Raw genomic sequence first — 25,098 nt, forward strand, 5'->3', positions numbered from 1 at the left:
TATACTTTTGTCTTAAAATTTTTTTTTTAATTAATTGATTTATTTATTTATTTTTGGCTGTGTTGGGTCTTTGTTTCTGTGCGAGGGCTTTCTCTAGTTGTGGCAAGCGGGTGCCACTCTTCATCGCGATGCGCGGGCCTCTCACTATCGCGGCCTCTCTTGTTGCGGAGCACAGGCTTCAGACGCGCAGGCTCAGTAGTTGTGGCTCACGGGCCTAGTCGCTCCGCGGCATGTGGGATCTTCCCAGACCAGGGCGCGAACCCGTGTCCCCTGCATTAGCAGGCAGATTCTCAACCACTGCGCCACCAGGGAAGCCCTTAAAATTCTTTTTGTTTCTTTAAAGTGAGTTGTGATGTCTCCTCTCTCATTCCTGGTTTCAATAATTTGAGTCTTCTCTTATGTTTCTTGGTCAGTCTAGCTCAAGGCCTGTCAATTTTGTTGATTTCTTTTTTTCAGTGAACCAACTTTTGATTTCATTAAGTTTTTTAAATTGCCTTTGTATTCTCCAGTTTATTTATTTCTGTTCTAGTCTTCATTATTTTCTTACTGTGGGTTTATTTTGCCTTTTTTTTTTTCCTAGTTTTTTAAGCTAGAAGTTAAGCTTATTGATTAGAGATCTTTCCTCTTTTAAATGTCACTTATTGTTCAGAGGCTGTGCTTAAAGTCCCATTAGCCAGTTATATTTTTATCCTTAACCATTGGATGTTTGAGTGGCTTGGGTGCTGCTATCATAGTTCATGGAGTTCATATTTTTTTGCCACATGTTGAACCAGGGACTAATAGCTTGGACTTTCCCCTCTGATTGTTCCTGAGAGGGTACAGCCTTGGGCATTCACAGTCTTTTTGACTGCCAGGATGAATGTGATTTTACTTCCTGGGAGTTGCTCTTGAGTCAGAGTAGTTTATTGTTTAGTCAAATGTTTGGTCAGAGGTTGCTTGTAAGCCCCTTGTGCCAGTGATGCTTCTGCTGTACGTTGATGTATCTGTGTGCAACTTGGGGAATGCTTCAAGTTTGTCCTGCATGCTGCTCAGCTAGCACCTGTACACATTGTTATCGACCTCCAGAGATGACTGTAATCCCAAGTAGGCTCTTCTTGGCTAGCTCTGTCCTTTCTATTAAACTTCTGGTGCCTTCCCTTGCCTTGTTTGTGTTATGAACCTACCAGCCACCTCTTAATTGCTCTCCACAAAGATCTCCACTGTTTTTAGGCAACGCCTATAGGCTAGAGTTCTTCCTACTGTATTGCAAATAGTCTCTTTTAGCAGAGCACTTAGCCTGCCTTTCCCTCTGGACAGAACCCCTTTTCTACTGGCCTAGAACTGGGGTGAGAACTCACTTTTCCCAGAGTAACATCCCCACTTTATGTAGGGCACTGGAGGAGGCACAATGCAATGGCAGCCCCTGGTCTTCACAAGTTGGCCCTCTCAGAGTAGGAGATCTTCCCTGTGAGCAAATTGAGGATGAGGCTCTCGGGGCCCTAGCCTACTCTGCCTGGAGTAGGCCTTCTCTGACTTACTAGTGGGGACTGAGTGGGGGAAGGGAGACACAGTTCTCTTGGCTGGGATAAGTCTTTTGCAACTTGGGGTGCAGCTTTTCCCTCCTGGGGTGAAACCAGATTTCCTGATTGGTTGCTGAGCTTAGAGGGTGCTGTCTGGTTTAAGAGTGCTGGGTAGACCTTCCCAAACATGGAGGTAGGATGGCAGGGTAAAGGAGCAGGTCTGTGCTAAAATGCCATAGAGTCTTGCAGTTCTTACCAAGATTTGTTTCTTCACTTGCTGTGCACCCTTAGAACAATTTCCAGATACTTTACACGACTGTTTGCTAATCATTTTATCATTTTGCTTTGCTGAGGAGAAAATCTGAACTCCTTGCGCTGCTATTTCAGAAGTCCTGCTCTCCGTCTTACCATTTTCTACACTTTGTTTGTGGACTACTTAGTGAAATTGTTATTCTAGGTAGAAAAGATGAATAAAAAGAGGCCTCCAACTATAGTGGGTGCGTACTGTAGTGTAGAGGGATAGACTAAAAAGTAATGACTGAGCATATGCTAATCGTCTATGTCTGTTTACCTCATTAGCCAAAAATATTTTAAGTAAACACAAAAAATTAGTACCTTTTACTAATACTTTATAAAACATATACCAAATAAATATAATATATCTTATATATAATTTTTATCACATTCAAATTCGTAGAGATATTCTTTTGGTTAACTGTAGAATTACATAATGTCTTAAATTGTGAATAAAAATACAGATTTTTCTTTTAAAATTTTATGATTTATAAAGTGCTTTTTTTAATGCATTTTTATCATTTAAGCATCATAACAGTACTCTAGATAGATAATAGTACTATTTCGTTAGTTTTATCACTGGGAATATTGGAGTCTTGTGTGATTAAAGAATTTGTCCAATGTTATATAGTTAGTTAGTAACCATGGGAACCATTTTCAAACATTGATTCTTCAACTATAAAGTCTGTGTTCTTTCCAACCTCCTATTCTCTTCACATTGTAAAGTTTACTTCATTTCAATTTACTGGCACTGTGTAGTGTTTTAGGTACAAAGACAAAGTATAAGATATGTCTAAATGAGTTTGAAGAAGGACAAGAAGAGAAATAATACTGCAAAATGATACATGGAAAGACAATTATTTGTACTGTGAACAGAAATAGGATGGAGGAAAGTAATAAATTATCCAGAGGAGTCAGCAAAGGAATTACATAGGAGAGGTGATGCTTATTCAGGGTTTTGAAGGCCAAATAGGAGCTATTTTGATAAATAGTGCAGAATAAGTATGTGTCAAGTTAGAAGTCCAGGATGTTTGAAAAGCTTGTTGGAGTTAAACAGCATAGTCTGTGTAAGGAGATACAGGTATTTCAAAATTTCAGGTATATAAAGTTAGGGGAGTGTGGGGACAGTAGTGGGAGGTGAAGCTGAGGAAGTAAAAGTGGGTTCATAATTGTTTGGGTCAAGGTCAGCCTCCCTATATGAAAAAGATTTCTTGTTATGTTGTTGTTTTAAATTAAATGAGACCCTGTTACAGAAATGGCATACATATAGAAATGGTATACAAAGTTATAGCTAAGTGTATACGTGGCCAAGTTTACAAAATAAACCCCTGTCACTTTTTTTTCTCTCGCCTTTCTTACTGTGTGAAAATTATTGATAGCAAGGAATTTTATTCACTTAAATAAAGAGGTTGCCTAAATAAGGCCAGTTTTGTATCTTCCTTAAAATTTTATGGTGATTTCTACTAAAGTGGTACATTGATAATCTGGATGAAACTTCTACTGATGAAATGCTGACGTTTTTATTGGAGTGTGACCTAGAGAATAAATATATAGGTAATGTAAAACTCCTGCAGTGGATGAATTATCAAGACCTCCTCATAAATTATAAATGTTACTAACAGCAATAAGATGCTAACTAACTATCATCTGCTTGAAAATGTGAATCTAAGAGTTTCTTTTTAATGTCAATTATTACCTTGTTTTTATGTTATTTTAATATTTTACTAAAACTAAAATATTATTACATTCATATTATAAAAAAATTGAGGTAACACAGAAAGGCAGTAAACAACAGTAAAATCTTCTTTACCCTAATCCCTAACTCCCCAAATCCCTTTCCACAGAGGTGAATTTCCTATGTGCATATATGAGCACATATATCATAGGTTAATATAACAGCATAATAATATGGCCTTTATGTCTGTGTGCATAGACACTGCACCCAGTTTCCTCTGTTGTTAACATCTAATGTTAGTATGGTACGTTTATTATAATTAATGAACCAGTATTGATAACATTATTATGTATCCATAGTTTATTCAGATTTCCTTAGTTTTTTTTTTTTTTTAATATTTATATACTTATTCAGCTCTTACTTGAGGCATGTGGGATCTAGTTCCCTGACCAAACCCAGTGCCCTGCATTGGGAGCGTGGAATGTTAACCACTGGACCACCAGAGAAGTCCCAGATTTCCTTAGTTTTTACCTAATGTCTTTTTTCTCTTCCATGATCCTGTTTAAGCTACCATAGTGCATTTAGTTATTATGTCTCTTAGGCTCCTCTTGGCCCTGGCAATTTCTCAGACTTACCTTGTTTTTGATGACCTTGACAGTTTTGAGGAATACTAGGTAGAGATTTTGTGGACTGCCTCACTATTGGAATTCATCTGATGTTTATCTCATAATAAACTAGGGCTATAGGTTATTTGGAAAAAGACCACAGAGTGCTATTTTCATCACATCATATCAAGGGTATGTGCTATCAATAAGACATGCTATTAATCTTGATTACCTGGCTGACCTTGTATTTTTCAGTTTTCTCCACTGTAAAGTTGCTCTTTTTCCCCCATTTCCATGCTGTATCCTTTGGAAGGAAATCACTATCCATAGCCCACACCTAAGAAGAGGGGAGTTATTTTCCTTAAGGGCAAAGTTGCTACATAAACTATTTGGATTTCTTTTGCGTGAAAGATTGTCTCTTCTCCCCCATTTATTAATCTATTATTTACTTATATCAGTGTGGACTCATGCATATTTATTTTATACTTTGGGTTATAATCTAATACTATATTTTATTAATCAAATTGTTCCTGCTTTGGTTATTGGGAGCTCTTTGCAGTTAGCATCTGTTCTCCTTTGACATACCCCCATTAATGTGGGCCTCAGTTTTGTTTTGGTTTGTGTTTTTGAGCATGTTTACTTTCTGGCATATAGATTATTTTAAATTTCTTTTCACAAATCTTCAATCATCTTTGTGTATGTGCATGCACATATACATAAGCACACACACACGGAATTGTTTTCATAGACTTAATTCCTAGAAATGGCATTGCTGAGTTGAAATGGGTGTCTGTTCATCTTCACTTTGGGATGAATGTATTAGCCCATTGACTTCCCAAAAGATTGCAAGAGTTGGGACATTCACCAGAAGTGTATAATGGTGCATTTTGGACAGTGACACCGTTCCAATACTTAGTTTTCTCAGATTGAATTGTCTTTTCCAATTTGATATATAAGAAATGGTAGCTGATTGTTATTTTTATTGTATTTCTTTAATTATGAATGAGGTTGAGCATCTTTCTACATTTTTGTTTGCCATTTGTATGGCCATGTATTCGTGCCCCTTTCCATTTTTTTCTATTAGAATGTTAGTCTTTTGTTATTGACTTATAAGAGCCATTTGCATTTTGTAAATTTATTTATTTATTTTGGCTGTGTTGGATCTTCGTTGCCACGCACGGGCTTTCTCTAGTTGCATTGAGCAGGTGCTACTCTTCGTTGTGGTGCGCAGGCTTCTCATTGCGGTGGCTTCTCTTGTTGCAGAGCGCAGGCTCTAGGTATGTGGGCTTCAGTAGTTGTGGCTCGCGGGCTCTAGAGCGCAGGCTCAGTAGTTGCGGCTCACGGGCTTAGCTGCTCCGCGGCACGTGGGATCTTCCCAGTCCAGGGCTCGAACCCATGTCCCCTGCACTAGCAGGTGGATTATTAACCACTGCGCCACCAGGGAAGTCTCATTTGCATTTTAAACAAAAACAAGTTAGTTCTTTGTCTTGTGTAAGCAAAATTTTTTTCCAAATTGTCATATATTTGGTTTGTTCTGGTTTTTTTGAAAGCAGTATAAATGTTTTACATTTTTATGTAATCAGATTGGCATTATTTTCCTTAATAGCTTATAAGTATTTTGCCCTACAATATTTGCAAGCATCTTTTCTTCTGGTACATTTTTATGTAATTTTGATATTTATTTTCTTTGAAGGTGTGAGATAAGGATGAAGCTTGCCATAATCATTGTTGTATGCTAGGTTCTCATCTCTCTTTCCCCATTCCCTCCCTCAGTCTCCCAAGCAAAAGAATGTTTCTCTTTTTCCTAATCCACACCCACTTTACTGTTTGTATTATTTCCATCTTTAGCCAGCCTGGCACATTCATCAGAGAAAAGGCATCTACTTTGAAGGTTTTTCTGCTAGTGCAAGTTCCCTAAACCCAATTCTGGGGAGAATCCAGGGCTATCATGGTACTTTGTTGGATGTCTTTTTACTGGGTTCTCTTATATGCTGCTTTGCATCCCATCAAATTTTTAGAATGCTAGCATGGTTCTACTTAAAACTGCAGCTTCAAGCAATTTTGTTTCCCTGACTTGAAAAATTATTTGGGGGTAAGAGCATCATAGTAAGTAGTGTCTGTCTTCCAATGGATGAATTTATCACAGCTTTTGCTGAGTTTTTGTTAGGTGTGATCAAAATTTTGTCATTCAAATTTCTTAACTCAGTGAACAGTTTTAGAGTGGAGTTCATAGAGGAGGGATTATCAGCAGTTAGAGAATAGTTTATTAATAAAAATGATAACTGAACCATTGAGAGAAATATTCCCGAAGTTGTACATCATGTAATTTGGAAGCCTAGTAACTGTTCTCTGAAATTAGTACTTTCTCATTATGTTAGTAGACTGTTTTCAGTATCTCCAGCTAAATGATACTCTTTATGTTGTATTTTTATACTTGGCTTTTACAATTCACTGCTAATCTGTGAATATTCAGGCATTCTGTTTGCTAACTCAAAAGAGAGAGATTACATTAAGAAAATGGCAGGCCTGAGATTTTCCAGAAAATTACAAGTGATAGAAATGCAGAAACCTGATCCTTCTTTCTTCTTGAAATATTAGTATCCTCAGTCTCGTGAATTATCTTTTACGTAAACCTCCAAACAAAGCTACTTTGGAAACGTGAAAATAGTAGTTTCTCTGCTGTGATGACATTTCCTAGGAATGGGCACTTCCCCCTCAGGGATTACTCCTGAGGCTGTTTAATTTACAGCAGAACATCTGTAGGTTTAACAGGAGCACTTAAAGAATATGATGTTAAGCCCATTTATTTCAAATTGGTATTGGTGGTAGTATTACTTGTTGTTAGTTTCGGTTTTCAGTCTTAGGACTAATTGTATATATATATTTTTTTAAGTGGATTTGATTTGAATACAAGTGCAGAGCCATGAAGTGAAGGGTTGTTCAAAGTGCCTTTGAGTATAGACAACTCCAGTGTCTCAGAAAATGAAGATAGTCAAAATGACAACTTTTAAATGTCAGAGAGATAGTTATACTTACAAAATGGACAGACAGACCCCCTCTATGGTGCTAAAGAAAATTGACAAGTTGTTGATTAGTTAATGAAGTGAATAAATAAAATTTATTTGAGCAAAAAGATAAGCTTATATTAATCTGCAAAGTACTGCTCCAAATATAATTTGAGCCTCCATATTTCTCACAGTATAATAAATGAGAACATTTGACCTATCACAGACATGGTTTCGATAACCTTCCTTTGATGTGTTTTGTTTTGTTAATATTATGAATAAAATATACTGCCTAAAAATGGATATCATCAGTACATCAAATGAAGCCTGAATTGTACAAAGTAGAGTGGAATTATCTTTGTTGATCTGAACACAATACTTCTACTGTAACCTAATATTGCGTCAAATTTTTTCATTAGCTGCATCTCAATGTTGATTCCTTTTGAGCTCTGTTCAGTTACACCTATCATTTATTTTCCAGATGAATTACTAAGTCTTAATCTGTCATTCTACATAATAAATTGATACTTTGATTTTAATCATAGGGTTTTATATTTATCTTTGTTAAGTTTTATGTTGTGGGTTTGGCTTAGCATTCTAGACTACTAGAGTCCTTTAAATTCATATTTAGTCTTCCATTTTAAGCCATTCTTCCTAGGTTTGTGGCAATATTAGGTGGTTGTGTTAAAGTCAGAAAATTGACTGCCAGATTTATCCTCTGATGTGTTTTATTTTGCAAGCACATTGTTAATTTTTTTTTTTTTTTTTAATTAGAATGCTTTTAGTTAAGTCTTGTACTATCTGATTTACCAACCACTGCCTCTTACTGCATTATACATTTTGGCTTCACACATTTATATTTCTTGTTTAGCCATTTGCTCTTGCATCCCCTAATAAAGGAAATCATTTACAATAATTTGATTAGGACAAGGGAAGAACAGAGTTTGTAGCCCTACAACTAGAAATCTCCCTTGAACTTAGTATTCATTTTTTAGTCTTTTTATTCTTCACTTTTGATATGATTATTTAGCAAATGAATTAAATTACCATACACATCTCCAGGTCATTTATAAATATATTGTGATTAACTTTGTCAAGTGATTTATTAAAATCAAGAAACCTTGTAATCAAATAATAGTTAAAAAAGAATAATTTTGGCATCCGTATTAATGACCCTTCCAAAATCCAAGACTTACCATTCCTCGGGTTCTACTTACACAGCAACCCCTTCAACACCAGTTCAGCATTTTCTATTTGTTTATTCTGTTTATCAGACCTCACCTTCACTTGGAACTAATTCTTACCTAAATCTTGATCTTTGAAATTTTCTTCCCTTAGCCCTCAGCATTACTTTTGCTACCCTCAGTTTTACATATAACCTATCTCTTATTTTACAAGAAATAGGGTCATCAGACATACATTCATTTTATTTATTCTTTCTAACACCTAATCACTTATTTTAGATGTACAGGGGGAAAAATGTGGTATCGTTTCTTTTTAAAGATGATAAAAGTTAAAATTAAGTATTATGTGTCAGGTAATATGCTTCAAGAGCTGTGTATGATTATTTCTAATAATCACATGACAATCTTTTAAAGTAGGTATCATCATTAGCACTATTTTACAGGAAACTGTGGCTTCAAGAGGTTAAGTAACTTGCTGTGGTCACATAACTTGTAGTAGCAGTGTTGGGACTTCCGTGTAGTTTGTGTGACTCATGCTAACCTTGCCTCTTAATTACTACATGCTATAACTTCTCTGTGTTCTTGTTTTCCTGTTCTTGTGATGTTCTAGAACCTTGTTTCATCAGTTGTCCCTTTTCTTTTGTTTCTTAAAACTTTTCTATCTTTATCCAGTCAGCATACAAATAAATTTGGGTCTCTTAGCCACTAAAAACTACAAACAAAAAGCACATTTAAATTTTTTCTTTGACTTTTGTTTCCCCTCAAGTTACCAGCTCCCAGCTCTCTCCTTACTTTCACCACTAGAGATTTTGTAAGAACAAACTAAAGTAACTGCCTCCTATTTCTTACCTGCCATCTGCTCACTCATGAACTCAGTACAGGTTGGTTGCTATTGGCACCATGCTCTGAAACTGCTCTTTCCAACACCGTCACTGAACCATGGTATACCAGATCCAACAGCCTTTTCAATCCCATCCTTCCTGCCATTGAAACACTTTGCTGTTCCACATCTCATCATTATTGAAACTCAACTTTGGATCTTTCGATGCTAGTCTTTCCTTGCGCTTTTATGCCTCTTAGTTCTCATTGCTGAGTTGTCCCCTAATGTCTTAAGGGAAGTTTCGTTCTTAATTTTCAAGAATCTTATACTCAATCCTTTCCTCACTCTCTTACTGTATACACTCTTCTTAGGTGAGTGATTCTTGTTCTTACAGTTTCAGCTATTGCCTAAATCTCTAGCTATGCTCTACTCTTGTTTTCTGAGTTTGACTTGACCAACCACCTGTGTATTTCCAACCACCTATGGAACAAAGCTACCTAAAATGTTCTGATATTCATTAAATAAAAATTCAACTTTTTCCCTCACACCTTTTTGCTCTTTTTACGTTCCTTGTCTCATTACCTGCCTAGTTGCCCAGGTTTAGAGACTGTTAAATTAATCCAAACTTCTTTGTTTCTCAGGTTCTCTATTACTCTCTTGTTTAACTAGCCAATATACCTGTCTCCCACCTCCTTTTTAAAAAATCCTTATTACCTATGCCCTAGTCTAGGCCTTGGATTCTTGTAGGAGGTTTCCAGCTGCTCACACTGCTTTCATTATCATGTTCCCAACTTCCCCCTCTGCCTTTAAGTCCAGGCTAGTGAATATACTAGCCTGGACTTAAAGGCAGAGGTCCCAGGATATATATGAATTTGGGAGTCATCAGGGTATAGTAGTATTGAGCCATTAGACTGGATGAGTGGGCTTACACAAAGAACAGAGGTCTGAGGACTGAGCCTTAAGATCCTCTATTCCTTAAGAGATAAAGGAGAATAGAAGGAACCAGAAATAGAGAGCCAGAAGAGCTGTCTTTAAGGTAGGATGAAAACCAGAAGAGTATAGTGTTCTAAAACCCAAGTGAAGCAAGTGTTTCAAAGAAGGGAACGTGATCGACTTGTCAGATGGTAGTGCTAAGTCAAGTAAAAGAGAAGGAAAGATGATGCCTGAAAATTAGCATTGAATACAGCAACAAGGAGATTATTGATCTTGATGAATAATTCTTGTGGAATAGTGGTGGTGAAATTCTATTGGAGTAAGTTTTAGAGAGAATGAGAAGAGCCAGGTATTGGAGAAAGTCAGTTTAGACATCTCTTGAAGAATTTTGCTGTTAAAGGGGCCAGAAAATAGGATGGTGGTGATTAGTGCGATTAGAGATTCTTTTTAATGATGGGAGAAATAACAAGTTTATGTGCTGATTGTAATGCTCTCACAGAGAGAGAATAATCGACAGAGAAAGAAAAATTACTGAAGCAATGAGTGTGAATAGGAAAAGCACAGTAGTTTGTTCACATGCAGCAGAGTTTGCCTTAGAAAGGAGCTTGGTCAGCTTATCTCTAGTTAGAGTAGTGAAGGAAAAGCATCTGGGGGTAGATGCTGGTAAATGGGTACATGTAGTGGTACAAGCAAGGTATCAGCTGAGGGTGAGGATGGGAGAAGAGTTTAAAAACAGGCCTTTGCTATTGTTTACTAAGTCCCTTGTTAGAGAGTGAGGGTAATGTTAGACCATGGAATTTAAGCTGGATATGGAGGGAAGAGAGGAGAACATGAAAGACTGAGGGAAAGTGAAAAGGTAGTAGGGTCAATGGCATGCTGCCTCACTAAACTGTTTCCTGAGATCTGCTCTGTTCTTTGACCTCACATTTTTTTTTTTAATTTATTTATTTTTGGCTGTGTTGTGTCTTCGTTGCTGCGCGCGGGCTTTCTCTAGTTGCGGTGAGTGGGGGCTACTCTTCATTGCGTTGCACAGGCTTCTCATTGTCATGGCTTCCCTTGTTGTGGAGCATGGGCTCTAGGCACGCGGGCTTCAGTAGTTGTGGCACGTGGGCTCAGTAGTCATGGCTCACGAGCTCTAGAGCGCAGTCTCAGTAGTTGTGGTGCATGGGCTTAGTTGCTCTGCAGCATGTGGGATCTTCCTGGACCAGGGCTCGAACCTGTGTCCCCTGAATTGGCAGGCGGATTCTTAACCACTGTGCCATCAGGGAAGCCCGACCTCACATCTTGAATACAGTTTTCTCTCTGCCTGAAATGCCCCTTTCATACTCAATTTAGATGACATGTCTTTTACCTGCACCCTTACTTCCTTACTTCCTCTGCAATGACTACTGACATATAGAAAACGCTCAATAAATGCTGAAAATTGAAATTCTTCACTTTAGTTTGGCAGGTAAGATGATTTCAAACTGGGAAGATTGTGAAGTTTTACCTGCAGATTTTCCTACTCAGTAGCCAGTTCTAGACTTGAACACAGTGATTCTCAACTTTGTGTTCTGCTTCAGTTTGCTTATCTGATATTATTCACATGAACAGGGTGAGGGTAGCACTCTCTTCTTCTTTCCTACTTGGTACTTAGTTGGAATTCCCTTCTTTCTTTCCACTGATCTTGGATTGGTGTCTTTATGCTGCTGTGAATGGATGTTTAAACATATGACCTGCAGTAAACTTGTGAGTATGGTAACTCGCTGCCTTATAAGTTATTCTTTTTTTTCTTCAGTTAATTTTAGAAGACAAGTGATTATTTTACTATTTATAGACTAATTAACTAATATAACTAATCAAATAACCATAGAATCTTTTTAAGGAGAAATTTTGAAGTCCAACTTTTCATGCTATAGTTGAAGAAGTGGAAGCCTAGAGAGATTAAATGACTTGCATACATCAGTTAGCAGAGCTAGGGCTAGAAATGCACATTTCTTAGCTCCCAGTTCAATACTTATTTTACTACCATGACACCTTTCCTGATAGGATATAAGAGCAATGATTCTCAAACTAGAAAATATGAAGTTTTGTGACAGGTAATATCCTCTAAAATCATATAACCAAAATAACAGTTTAAATATGACTAGCAATCTTAACAGTCTTGAAATGGCTGTGTTTTTGCCATGAAATTGTTAGTAAAAAAAATGTGGTAGACTTGTTTTTACTATTATGGTTATATTCTGAATTAATTTTGTATAATTAAAATGGAACACATGAATCTTTTCTTTAAAAATCTGAATAAGTGAATGTATAGAGAATTTACTCTAATTTGAATATTTAAAGACTAGTTCCTAATCTTGTTTTTTTGGTTTGTTTGTTTTTAATAAACTCTTTCAGAAAGATGAGGTCTATCTTAATCTGGTGCTGGACTATGTTCCGGAAACAGTATACAGAGTTGCCAGACACTATAGTCGAGCCAAACAGACGCTCCCTGTGATCTATGTTAAGGTATGTAAAAATGGAACAATTTCCCATTTTAGTTATTATGAACAAGGGAGAGTGCTGGGTCTATTTTAACTATATTATTACATCTCGTTCTGAGGGGGGAAAGCTGCAAAGTAGGTATTGCTAGAGTTTCATTAAATTTTTGTACAGTTTTAAAGCGTGAAGTCTTCCCTTTTTAAACTTTCATGACGCGGGTATTAAAGATACTTGTCATCTTTCTGACAAATGAACTTTTTCACAGACAATTATGGGTTTTTATTTTGCTACCTATAGCACCTTTTAATTTAATTTCTTATAACCCTTATTGTGCCACAGGCTGAAATAGGAGCAAGCATATCCTATAAAATTATAAAAATATGGTTATAAATATTACCAAATGCAATGTTTTATTGCCATTTATAGATATAGTGTGTCCATAGCTGAAGTTTAAACTTTTCGTAATTTTAAATATGCACAGGCTCTATTAAGGTGTTAATTAATTTTTGGTACCTGATGTCAATGTCATCTTTTTTATTTGATACAACTCATGTTAGAGTGGCTTGCAATTTATCCAACATAATTATGACTGAAGTTGTGGTAGATTATTAGAAACAGATTATTTGTTTAACTATGACATTGTGAAAATTAACTAGGAGTTAAGTTTAAAAGTTCAGCTTTCTAAGTATAATTTTTTGCATTTTACCTTTTATACAAATAGCTCTAGAAAATAAAATGGCATTGATTCTGAATGTTTTGAGTATTGAAGTTTTTACTTAATAGTTATAGTTTTAAGCTTTATAGTAATAAAATGGATTTTGCTGATGGGATTACTATAGTGGTGTTAATATGTCCCTCTGTCCTCAGTATTTCCTGTAAATTGGTGATTCAGTATATTTTTGTAGGAGTCAAGACCACTTCATATGTAGATGATACCTTATGTCAGTGCTTTATCTGACTTTTAACTCTCTTTTTGTTGTTTTTCACCAAGATACTGGTATCTCTGATTTGAATCATTTCAAAAGTTCTTTTCATGGTATATAACTTTGGGGTAGAGGTCAGAAGGTGAGGAGTCAGAAAAATTTATAAGTGAACCAGAACACTGACCTTGGAACAAATAGAAGGTTTAAGATATACTCACTTTCTTCACAAAGACTGTCTCTTCTCCAGTCAAGAGTCTAATTCTTTCTCCCACACAGACCCAGTTTCTCAGTGTATGCTGTTTTGTAATAAAATTGAAATAAATATTCTTTTAAATTGATGTCAGTAGTCATCTAGGATCTGTTTTTAAATGGCATTTTGAAGTCTACTTAATTCTGAAGGATATTAACAGGAAGAATGGTGTTGCTATTAATAGATTTACTGATGTCTTGATAGTCCATTGATAACAGATTTTCTCAGTTCACGTGTGAGTTTTCCCAGACCTCTGTATCAATAACCTCTGGCCCTGACAAAGGATGATGAACTTAAAAAACAGAAGACTTGGCTTCTGGTCTAAACATTGGTACTTGTTAGTCACATGATTTGGAATACCCCTCTGAGTTTTTAAATCTGTGTTTAGGGGAAAAAAGGTTTGTGGTGAGATGTTAGTAAAATAAAAATTATAAAAGCACATTGTAAATTTTCCTTTTTTTAAGTTATTAAAAGATGGTACAAATATAACATTGGTTAACTAAACTATAATTAGCTAATGATAGAGAAATGACATAAAACTTGTTTAAGAAAGACTGAGTGCAAACAATCCCTAGCTTTTCACTATTCTTTTCTGGAAATCTGTTACTTTGTTTCCTGCATAAGGACTCTGAATTGTTTGGGATAGAAAGTAAGTATTCAATTAATTTTTACTCTTTATTCCAGTTGTATATGTATCAGCTGTTCCGAAGTTTAGCCTATATCCATTCCTTTGGAATCTGCCATCGGGATATTAAACCACAGAACCTCTTGTTGGATCCTGATACAGCTGTCTTAAAACTCTGTGACTTTGGAAGGTAAGCTAGCTCTCTTTTCTTCTCCCTTCCTTCCCTCCTCTCCAGCCCCACCCTCCCACCCTGTATACTCTTTTCGTTACCTTTTGTTACTCTTACTCAGGGACTATAAACTAGTGCAGTTTCTTGTGAGGGTAGTTTTGGTAACTTCTGTCAGAATTTTAGTCTTTCATCCAGCAATTTAACTCCTAGGAACTGTTCCCTTACAAATACTCACACATTTACAAAATATTGTATATACCAGGATTTTTATCATAGAATTGTATATAAATGGCTGGCAGTAGGAACATTACCAGATAAATTATGGTACATAATACATACAATGTAATACATGCAGCTGTTAAAAAGAAAGGAGTAGCTCTCTGTGAATGGAAAAGGAATGATCTCTAAGAATTATTAAATTCAAAAAAGCAAGGTCAAGACTGTATAGTATGTTCCCTTTTGTATTCTAAAAACACAGAGAGTATAGGCATATGTACACAGATGCATAGCTTATTTTTGGAATGATATAAATTCATAATATTGATTGCTCCTAGGAGCAAGTCCCATTTGTTTATATTTGTTTTTATTTCCGTTACTCTAGGAGGTGGGTCAAAAAAGATCTTGCTGTGGTTTATGTCAAAGAGTGTTTTTCCTATGTTTTCCTCTAAGACTTTTATAGTGTCTGGTCTTACATTTAGGTCTTTAATCCATTTTGAGTTTATTTTTGTGTATGGTGTTTGGGAGTGTTCTAATTTCATTCTTTTACATGTAGCTGTCCAGTTTTCCCAGCACCACTTATTGAAGAGGCTGTCTTTTCTCCGTTGTATGTTCTTGCCTTCTTTGTCATAAATTAGGTGCCCATATGTGCGTGGGTTTATCTCTGGGCATTCTATCCTGTACCATTGATCTATATTTCTGCATTTGTGCCAGTACTATACTGTCTTGATTACTATATCTTTGTGGTGTAGTTTGAAGTCGGGGAATCTGATTCCTTCAACTCCGTTTTTCTTTGTCAAGATTGCTTTGGCTGTTCGGGGTCTTTTGAGTTTCCATATGAATTGTAAAATTTTTTCTTCTAATTCTGTGAAGAATGCCATTGGTAGTTTGATAGGGATTGCATTGAATCTATAGATTGCTTTGGGTAGTATAGTCATTTTCACAATATTGATTCTTCCAATCCAAGAACATGGTATATTTCTCCATCTGTTTATGTCATCTTTGATTTCTTTCATCAGTGTTTTATAGTTTTCTGAGTACAAGTCTTTCGCCTCCTTAAGCAGGTTTATTCCTAGTTTTATTCTTTTTGTTGCAGTGGTAAATGGGAGTGTTTCCTTAATTTCTCTTTCTGATTTTTCGTTGTTGGTGTATAGGAATGCCAGAGATTTCTGTGCATTAATTTTGTATCCTGCTACTTTACCAAATTCACTGGTTAGTTCTACTGGTTTTCTGGTGGCGTCTTTAGGATTTTCTATGTATAGTGTATGTCATCTGCAGACAGTGACAGTTTTACTTCTTCTTTTCCAATTTGTATTCCTTTTATTTCTTTTTCTTCTCTGATTGCTGTGGCTAGGACTTCCAAAACTATGTTGAATAAGAGTGGTGAGAGTGGGCATCCTTGTCTTGTTCCTGATCTTAGTGAAAATGCTTTCAGTTTTTCACCATTGAGTATGATGCTTACTGTGGATTTGTCATATATAGCCTTTATTATGTTGAGGAAAGTTCCCTCTATACCCATTTTCTGGAGAGCTTTTATCATAAATATGTGTTGAATTTTGTCAAAAGCTTTTTCTGCATCTATTGAGATGATCATATGGTTTTTATTCCTTAACTTGTTAATGTGGTGCATCACATTGATTGATTTGTGTATACTGAAGAATCCTTGCATCCCTGGGATAAATCCCACTTGATCATGGTGTATGATCCTTTTAATGTGCTGTTGGATTCTGTTTGCTAGTATTTTGTTCAGGATATTTGCATCTGTGTTCATCAGTGATATTGGTCTATAATTTTCTTTTTTTGTGATGTCTTTTTCTGGTTTTGGTGACAGTGTGATGGTGGCTTCATAGAATTAATTTGGGAGTGTTTCTCCCTCTGCAATTTTTTGAAAGAGTTTGAGAAGGATAGGTGTTAGTTCTTCTCTAAATGTTTGATAGAATTCGCCTGTTAGAATTCGCCTGTGAAGCCATCTGGTCCTGAACTTTCGTTTGTTGGAAGATTTTTAATTACAGTTTCAATTTCATTACTTGTGATAGGTCTGTTTATATTTTCTACTTCTTCCTGGTTCAGTCTTGGAAAATTGTACCTTTCCAAGAACTTGTCAGTTTCTTCGTGGTTGTCCATTTTATTGGCATATAGTTGTTTGTAGTAGTCTCTTATAATCCTTTGTATTTCTGCAGTGTCAGTTGTGATTTCTCCTTTTTCATTTCTAATTTTATTTATTTGCATCCTCTCCCTTTTTTTCTTGATGAGTCTGGCTAAGGGTTTATCAATTTTGTTTATCTTCTCAAAGACCCAGCTTTTAGTTTTATTGATCTTTGCTATAGATTTCTTCATTTCTATTTCTATGATTTCTTTCCTTCTACTGACTTTGGGTTTTCTTTGGTCTTCTTTCTCTGGTTGTTTTAAGTGTAGGGCTAGATTGTTTATTTGAGATTATTCTTGTTTCTTGAGGTGAGGTTGAATTGCTGTAAACTTCCCTCTTAGAACTGCTTTTGCTGCGTTCCATAGGTTTTGGGTCATCATGTTTTCATTGTCATTTGTTTCTATGTATTTTTTTATTTCTTCTTTGATTTCTTCAGTGATCTCTTGGTTATTTAGTAGCACACTGTTTAGCCTCCATGTATTTGTGTTTTTTACAGTTTTTGTCCTGTAATTGATTTCCAGTCTCATAGCGTTGTGGTCAGAAAAGATGCTTGATATGATTTCAATTTTCTTAAATCTTCCGAGGCTTGATTTGTGACCCAAGATGTGATCTGTCCTGGAGAATGTTCCATGTGCAGTTGAGAAGAAAGTGTATTCTGCCACTTTTGGCTGGAATGTTCTATAAATATCAGTTAGATCTATCTGGTCTATTGTGTCATTTAAAGCTTGTGTTTCCTTATTTAGTTTCTGTTTGGATGATTTGTCCATGGGTGTAAGTGGGGTGTTAAAGTCCCCTAATATTATTGTGTTACTATCAATTTCTCCTTTCATGGTTGTTAGCATTTGCCTTATGTATTGAGGTGCTCCTATGTTGGGTGCATAAACATTCATAATTGTTATATCTTCTTCTTGGATTGATCCTTTGATCATTATGTAGTGTCCCTCCTTATCTCTTGTAACAGTCTTTATTTTAAAGTCTATTTTATCTGATATGAGTATTGCTACTCCAGCTTTCCTTTGATTTCCATTTGCATGGAATATCTTTTTCCATCCCTTCACTTTCAGTCTGTATGTGTCCCTAGGTCTGAAGTGGGTCTCTTGTAGATAGCATATATATGGGTCTTGTTTTTGTATCCATTCAGCCAGTCTGTGTCTTTTGGTTGGGGCCTTTAATCCATTTATAGTCAAGGTTATTATCGATATGTATGTTCCTATGACCATTTTCTTAATTGTTTTGGGTTTGTTTTTGTGGGTCTTTTTCTTCTCTTGTGTCTCTGGCTTAGAGAAGTTTCTTAGCATTTGTTGTAAAGCTGGTTTGGTGGTGCTGAATTCTCTTAGCTTTTGCTTGTCTGAAAAGCTTTTGACTTCTCCATCGAATCTGAATGAGATCCCTGCTGGGTAGAGTACTCTTGGTTGTAGGTTCTTCTCTTTCATCACTTAAAGTATATCCTGCCACTCCCTTCTGGCCTGCAGAGTTTCTGCTGAAAAATCAGCTGATAACCTTATGGGGATTCCTTTGTATGTTATTTTTTGTTTTTCGCTTGCTGCTTTTAATATTTTTTCTTTGAATTTAATTTTTATTAGTTTGATTAATATGTGTCTTGGTGTGTTTTTCCTAGGGTTTATCCTGTATGGGACTCTCTGTGCTTCCTGAACTTGGGTGACTATTTCCTTTCCCCTGTTAGGGAAGTTTTCAACTATAATCTCTTCAAATATTTTCTCAGACCCTTTCTTTTTCTCTTCTTCTTCTGGGACCTCTATAATTCGAATGTTGGTGCATTTAGTGTTGTCCCAGAGGTCTCTGAGATTGTCTTCAATCTTTTCATTCTTTTTTCTTTATTCTGCTCCTCAGCAATTATTTCCACCATTTTGTCTTCCAGCTCACTTATTCGTCTTTCTGCCTCAGTTATTCTGTTATCAATTCCTTCTAGTGTATTTTTCATTTCAGTTATTGTGTTGTTCATCTCTGTTTGTTCTTTAGTTCTTCTAGATCTTTGTTACACATTTCTTGTATTTTCTCAATCCATGCCTCCATTCTATTTCCGAGATTCTGGATCATCTTTACTATCATTACTCTGAATTCTTTTCAGATAGATTGCCTATTTCCTCTTCATTTATTTGGTCTTGTAGGTTTTTACCTTGCTCCTTCATCTGTGACATATTTTTTAGCCATCTCTTTTTTTTTTTTTTTTTCCCCTAATGGGTGGGATTGTGTTTCTGACTTACTGGTTGTTTGACCTGAGGCTTCCAACACTGGAGTTTATAGGCTATTGGGTAGAGCTGGGTCTTGGTGCTGAGATGAGGAACTCCGTGAGATCTCACTCCAATGAACATTTCCTGAGGCCTGAGGTTCTCTGTTAGTCCAGTGGTTCAGACTTGGAGCTCCCACCGCAGGAATTTCGGCCCAACCCTGGGTTCGTGAACCAAGGTCCCGGAAGCTGCCTGGGGCAGCAAAAAAAAAACAATAACAAAGTAAAAAATAAACAGAAAAAATAAAAAAATAAAAAAATAAACAGATATGTTAGGAAGAATATAAAAATAAAAGTATAGATGAATCAACAACCAGAAGGCACATCAGTACCATAATAGTAAAAAAGAGGAGGAGGGAAAGTTGGATTAAGGGAAAAGAAAAAAAAGGGAGGGGGGGAGGCCTTGGCTGTGTAGGGCGGGGCCTAAGCAAGGGTGAGGTTTGGGCGGTGGGCAGAGCCAATGCTCAGGACTGACAGGGCTGGAAAAGGCCCTGGGGGCTGTGGGGGGTGGGGCTTAGGCTCAAGGAACAGAAGGGACCCAGGTTTGCCCCCCCAGCCCTGGTCTCAGAGGGTGGGGGACCTCACAGGGGAGCCCAGCAATCTTCCTGGGCTCTAGTGGGTGGGGCAGTTGCCCTCTGCTCCTTTCCCTCTCCTCCGGGAGGGCCCCTCCCACCTGCCTCTCCTGTTCTCCCCTCGGCCTCCTTCCTATGCCCCCAAGGACCCACGAGACCTGGAGGGGGCTTTGGAGGGCAGGGGATTGGTCTGGGAGCTCAGCAGGCTGCCTGGGGCCCCAGTGGGCGGGGCAGTCGCCCTCTGCTTCTCTCCTGTTCCTCCTGGATGGCTCCTCCCACCTGCCACTCCTCATCTCCCCAGCCTCCCTCTTATGCCCCCAGGACCCACATGGCCTGGTTGGGGCTCTGGAGGCGGGGTACTGGCTTGAGAGCTCAGCAGGCTCCCTGGCCCAAGTGGGCCAGGCGGTCACCCTCTGCTCCTCTCCTTCTCTTCCCAGAGAGTCCCTCCCGCCTGCCTTTCCTGATCTCCCTGGCCTCAGGGGCGCAAATCCTGTCTGGCCTCCACTTCTCCTCCCCCCTCAGTCCCCCTACTTCCTACCGGTTCACTTTGGGGTTCCTACTATCTCCTTGGGTGTCAGCGTTCCCCACCAGCGGCTGGCAGGCACACTAGTTGTGGGGAGAAGCTAACTCTGTGTCTTCCCACACCACCATCTTGACTCCGCCTAGTTCACTTTTAATAGCTCTGATAACAAAGCTGCCTTTTTTGTTTTTAATGGCTAGTTTGAGCAAGTAGAGTTTGGGATACACTTTGAAGGTAGCTCCATCAAGTGGCATTTCTAATATTACCTTCTTTATCAGTGAATTTTCTGACTAAATAATTGGAATCCGTCTTGTTAATTTAGAAAATTCTTTATAAGGTAGAAAGGTTTTATCAGTTTTGCTGAAAAAATGTCCTAATTTTCATGCAGCCTAAAAACAGGGATTAGTGTTTATTAGTTTATGAAATGGCTGCTGTATGTCAAACCTTGGTGAGAATGTTAAATAAACTGCCTCCCACCTTCAAAACTTGTGATGAAGGAAGACCAGGTTATGGTCAGACTTATCATCGACCAGAAATAAATGGAAGAAAAGAAAGCTCAAACTGAAACCTTTGTGACTACTTTCATCTATCTCTACTCTGATTTTCCTGTACCTTTACCTAAAAAATTTTTTTTACCTTTTCTTGTTACTTACTTTTTTACTATTTTGATTTTGTTGTTTGTATTTATTTCCTGTATTTATCTTTCCTTTTATTTTATGTCAAAATGGTTAGCTTCTATAGCAGTTTATTTATTTCAGTGTGTCTTCAAGTTTTCTTGAGAGGTACTTCGAAAGAAACTAATTTTAATATTTAAAATACATGCCACAAAGTATTTGGGAAGGAAAGTTGGATTAAGAGAATGTGTGATTTAACTTACGACAGCAGAATTAGAATTCATGGACTGTGAATTATCTCTGCCCTACAGGAAAGGGCCTATCTTTTTTTATTGGATAACGAATGTTTAGACAGTTAATAAATTGACCAAATGGTGGAAAAAAATAAAGTAGATAGGATCTGCAAGCTTTGGGATACTCACTCTGAGTCAGAAGTCAAATTTTAAGAGAGTGGCCAATTTCTTACCTTTTTAAAAAACATATTGGGTAAGCAGTATTCATTCTTATATTATAGTCTATTACTGTGCTTTTTGGTGAGGGGAAGTACCTCTCATTTTTCTGCCCTTTCTTCTTTGTATTTTAAAGGTGGAATTCAGGGAACAAGAGCAGAAGAAATTCAACATTTATCATTTTGTGATTTTTTAAAAATCTTTTTCCTCAGGTGACAGTTAACAAATGCATTCTTTAAAAGTTACTGGTTTTTTTTCAGAGTGATATGTTAAAATTATAAGTTTGTTTTGTCAGAGATAGTTATGGTTTATATTTTCTTTTTCTTATATATTGCATGATTGGAATTATGGGAATCTTAGATAAGCATTGTGCTGCGAATGATAGCAGTTTACAATAGCAATGATACGGTTTAGATTTAATTTAAAGAATTTCTGCTTTTGATTTTTTTATTAGTGCAAAGCAGCTGGTCCGAGGAGAACCCAATGTTTCGTATATCTGTTCTCGGTACTATAGGGCACCAGAGTTGATCTTTGGAGCCACTGATTATACCTCTAGTATAGGTAAGTAATGGACCTGAATATAATGGCTTGTAATTATTTATTGCATCTTGTTTTTAGTAATTTAGTATTACTAATCTGTACTTAAATATAAATATGCCTTGAAATATATTTCTTCTTAAAGATTGATATGCAAAAATGTGTAGAATTTAAGATATATTTACTATTCTACTTTTACGTTTCTTGTATTATAAGCTACTCCTTTGTGATTGTGTGATTTCTTTAGGATTACAGTTATTTTTAACTTAAAATTTTAAATAAATTCTAAGTATACCTTTTCTTCACTTAAAAAAAAAATTCCCCTGAAATATTCCCTTCTGAGCTTGATCGCCAGTTGGAGAATTTGCATCCATTAAGTTTATGATTAAAGTGGTAGGATGACCATATTACTGACACTCCTGCTGTGCTGTCTCAGTTGGTTATTTAAGTCAGCTCAAAAGGAACAATCTGATTTTTTCATTAGTAGTTTGGATAAACCCACCGATTCTGTAGAATTTGTCACAAAAGACCTTTAATGATAGAAGGAATTGAATAGAGACAGTTTGCTTCATTCTTCATTGACCTCCTCATCTACCTCATTTTAGCCCACTAGTAGTAGTGCACATACAGAGTGTGATCAGTTGGACATGAATAGGAAGCTAAGAAAGGAGCAACCTTAGGGTGGCATGCAGGTGGAGGTCGACTTTATTTTATTGTTATACATTGCTTCTGAACAGAATTCCTTAGTCCAAAAGCATACAAATACCAAACAAACAAAAAAATAAATGCGGTTTGCCTCTTTTATTTATTTATTTTTAATTTATTTATTTTATTTTTGGCTGCATTGGGTCTTCATTGCTGCACGCGGGCTTTCTCTAGTTGCAGCGAGCGGGGGCTACTCTTCGTTGCAGTGCATGTGCTTCTCATTGCGGTGGCTTCTCTTGTGGAGCATGGGCTTGGTGCGCGGGCTTCAGCAGTTGCGGCACGTGGGCTCAGTAGTTGTGGCTCGCAGGCTCTAGAGCGCAGTCTCAGTAGTTGTGGCGCACGGGCTTAGTTGCTCCGTGGCATGTGGGATCTTCCTGGCCCAGGGATCGAACCCATGTCCCCTGCATTGACAGGCAGATTCTTAACCACTGCACCTCCAGGGAAGTCCTGGTTTGCTTCTTTTAAAAAAGTCATGACCATATTATCTGACATATTAAGGCATGTTTACATAAACCTTTAACCCTCTTAAGAGTATATTACTTCTATAAATGTCCATGTGCCTAGCAGTTCTTTGGGAATACTTCTCACAAAAAAAAGGGCCAGTGTAATCTGTTTCCTCTACTAGGAATCAATTTTCTGGATATTATGAGTATCTGCTTTCCAGTAGCCTCCTTTGCATGACTAAAACCAGATTCTGATGTTCTAGGCGTAGGACTCACCATAGGCCACTGATACAGCTGGGGCCTTTTGAACCCTAACAAGCCTAGATTTGGCTTTCCCTTTTAGATTTAGGATACTTGCTTCTTAGACTCTGGAAGATTTATAAATAAACAAAAATAAATATATTTAAAAGTGAAAGAGTAGCTGGACAAAATCAACTTGAATTTCTTAAATGAATTTTCTGTCATTATTTTTCCAAGCCAGTAAAATGTAGTCATTGGAGCAGGGATTTCCAATTCCTCTTTTTTTTTTTTAATTTAATTTTTATTTTATATTGGAATATAGTTGACTTACAATGTTGTGTTAGTTTCGAATTCCTCTTGTTAGTGCATCTTACCACATCAGACTGATAAAATTATTTGTTGTCCCCATGCCATTCACCATTCTTCTCCTTCCCTACTGGTAGATGGAAAGCCCAGCAATGATTTATGTTCATCTCCCTAAAACACTTGTTTGCTGATTCATACAAAACCCAGGAATCCAGAAACTGAAAATTAGCTTTTTCTTGCAGGAAGTCTTAGGTAATGGGCTCTAAATAGAGTGCCCATATAATTTATCTTTTCATTTGGTAATACTTTTTAAGAGAGAAAGGGGATGCTCTTCATAATTATCCCAGGACAGTCATTTAGACCAGGACTATCGTGGGTAAGCCAGGATGTACGCTTTATTTTTTTTATTTAGTAAATTTATTTATAAATTATTAAAATTTATTAATTAAATTATTTTTTTAAAGTTTTCTCTCAAGATTGAGGTTTCTGCTTTGACTTAAAAGTGAATTATATTTTGTAATTTGTAAAATAAAATGTATTCTTCTATCTTTGCATTTTAAAATATTCATATGTTTAAGCACATTTTTGTCAGTCATATTACAAGACAAAAGTTAACCATTTAAAGTATTAAAATTTTTTTCTCAGAAATTTCCATTGGCTTACAACCCTGTATATAGGAGATTAAGCCCTTGCTTTCTGCTACTCTGTATAAGTACCTGCCAATGTGAAGAGAATGTATCACTTTGACTTATTTTTAAGTATAATAAGTAAATAATCATGTGCTATGTTTTCATTCTATAATCCCTATCTTGGTTGTTGAAGACTTGAACATCTGGTATTTGATAATTAAATAGATATTACCCTTTATTAGAATATTCTTATTGTCCTGTTTCCTGTTTAGTAAGTTTAACACAATTTTAAAATGCATTAAGGATAGTTTGATGACTTTTTTCCCTCTGTTTTGGATTATACAGTCTTTTCCTTGTGATATTTCTCTGACCAAAGTAAAATTAGAAAATGAATACAGTTTTTAATGCAACTTAAGCTACAGAGTATTAATAAGCTTTTGTTTTCTTTTCTCTTCAGATGTATGGTCTGCAGGCTGTGTGTTGGCTGAGCTGTTGCTAGGACAACCAATATTTCCAGGGGACAGTGGTGTGGATCAATTGGTAGAAATAATCAAGGTGAGAAGATTGGATCAGAATTTTTGAACTGGAAGGAATCTTATTGCTGTTCTCTAAGAATCCATATCTGTCACACACTCATGAAAAACTGAGGAAATGGAGAACGTGATCTAAGATCACATAGCAAGTTTAGCTATGGAAGAAGTTTAAGAACCCAGCTTTTGCTTTCTAATTGAGTTATTCTCTTGTTATGTGACACTAGAAAAGCTATTTTGGCTATCTGATGCAAGAAAGGGATATATCTGTTATTTAAAGTACTTAAAAGCAATAGATCACTAAAATGTATATAAACTGAATAAAAACCCAAGCTATGTCTATTTTTGTTCACCATGTGCTCTCTGCTCATAATACTCTGCTGAGCACAATAGGAGATGCTTGTATTTAGTCAATATTTAAATATTTATAAAATGAAAAAATGAGTATGTATGACTAGACCACTTGATAGAAGCAGAATTTTTACTTATAATTTAAGT

At 36.6% G+C, this 25,098-nt stretch overlaps 1 protein-coding gene across 5 annotated transcripts in view; it reads left to right on the forward strand.

The window, feature by feature from the left end:
* Positions 1-25,098, forward strand: part of GSK3B (glycogen synthase kinase 3 beta) — a 196,354-nt gene that overhangs the window by 107,686 nt on the left and 63,570 nt on the right. For all 5 annotated transcript variants that reach the window (XM_036851749.1, XM_036851750.1, XM_036851753.1 and 2 more), the window contains exons 4-7: positions 12,395-12,505; positions 14,336-14,466; positions 21,665-21,771; positions 24,528-24,625. In XM_036851749.1, the coding sequence (XP_036707644.1) occupies positions 12,395-12,505; positions 14,336-14,466; positions 21,665-21,771; positions 24,528-24,625 (447 nt within the window). The remainder of the gene's footprint in view (positions 1-12,394; positions 12,506-14,335; positions 14,467-21,664; positions 21,772-24,527; positions 24,626-25,098) is intronic.

This window comes from Balaenoptera musculus, chromosome 4, assembly GCF_009873245.2.
Source record: "Balaenoptera musculus isolate JJ_BM4_2016_0621 chromosome 4, mBalMus1.pri.v3, whole genome shotgun sequence".
Lineage (NCBI taxonomy): Eukaryota > Metazoa > Chordata > Mammalia > Artiodactyla > Balaenopteridae > Balaenoptera > Balaenoptera musculus.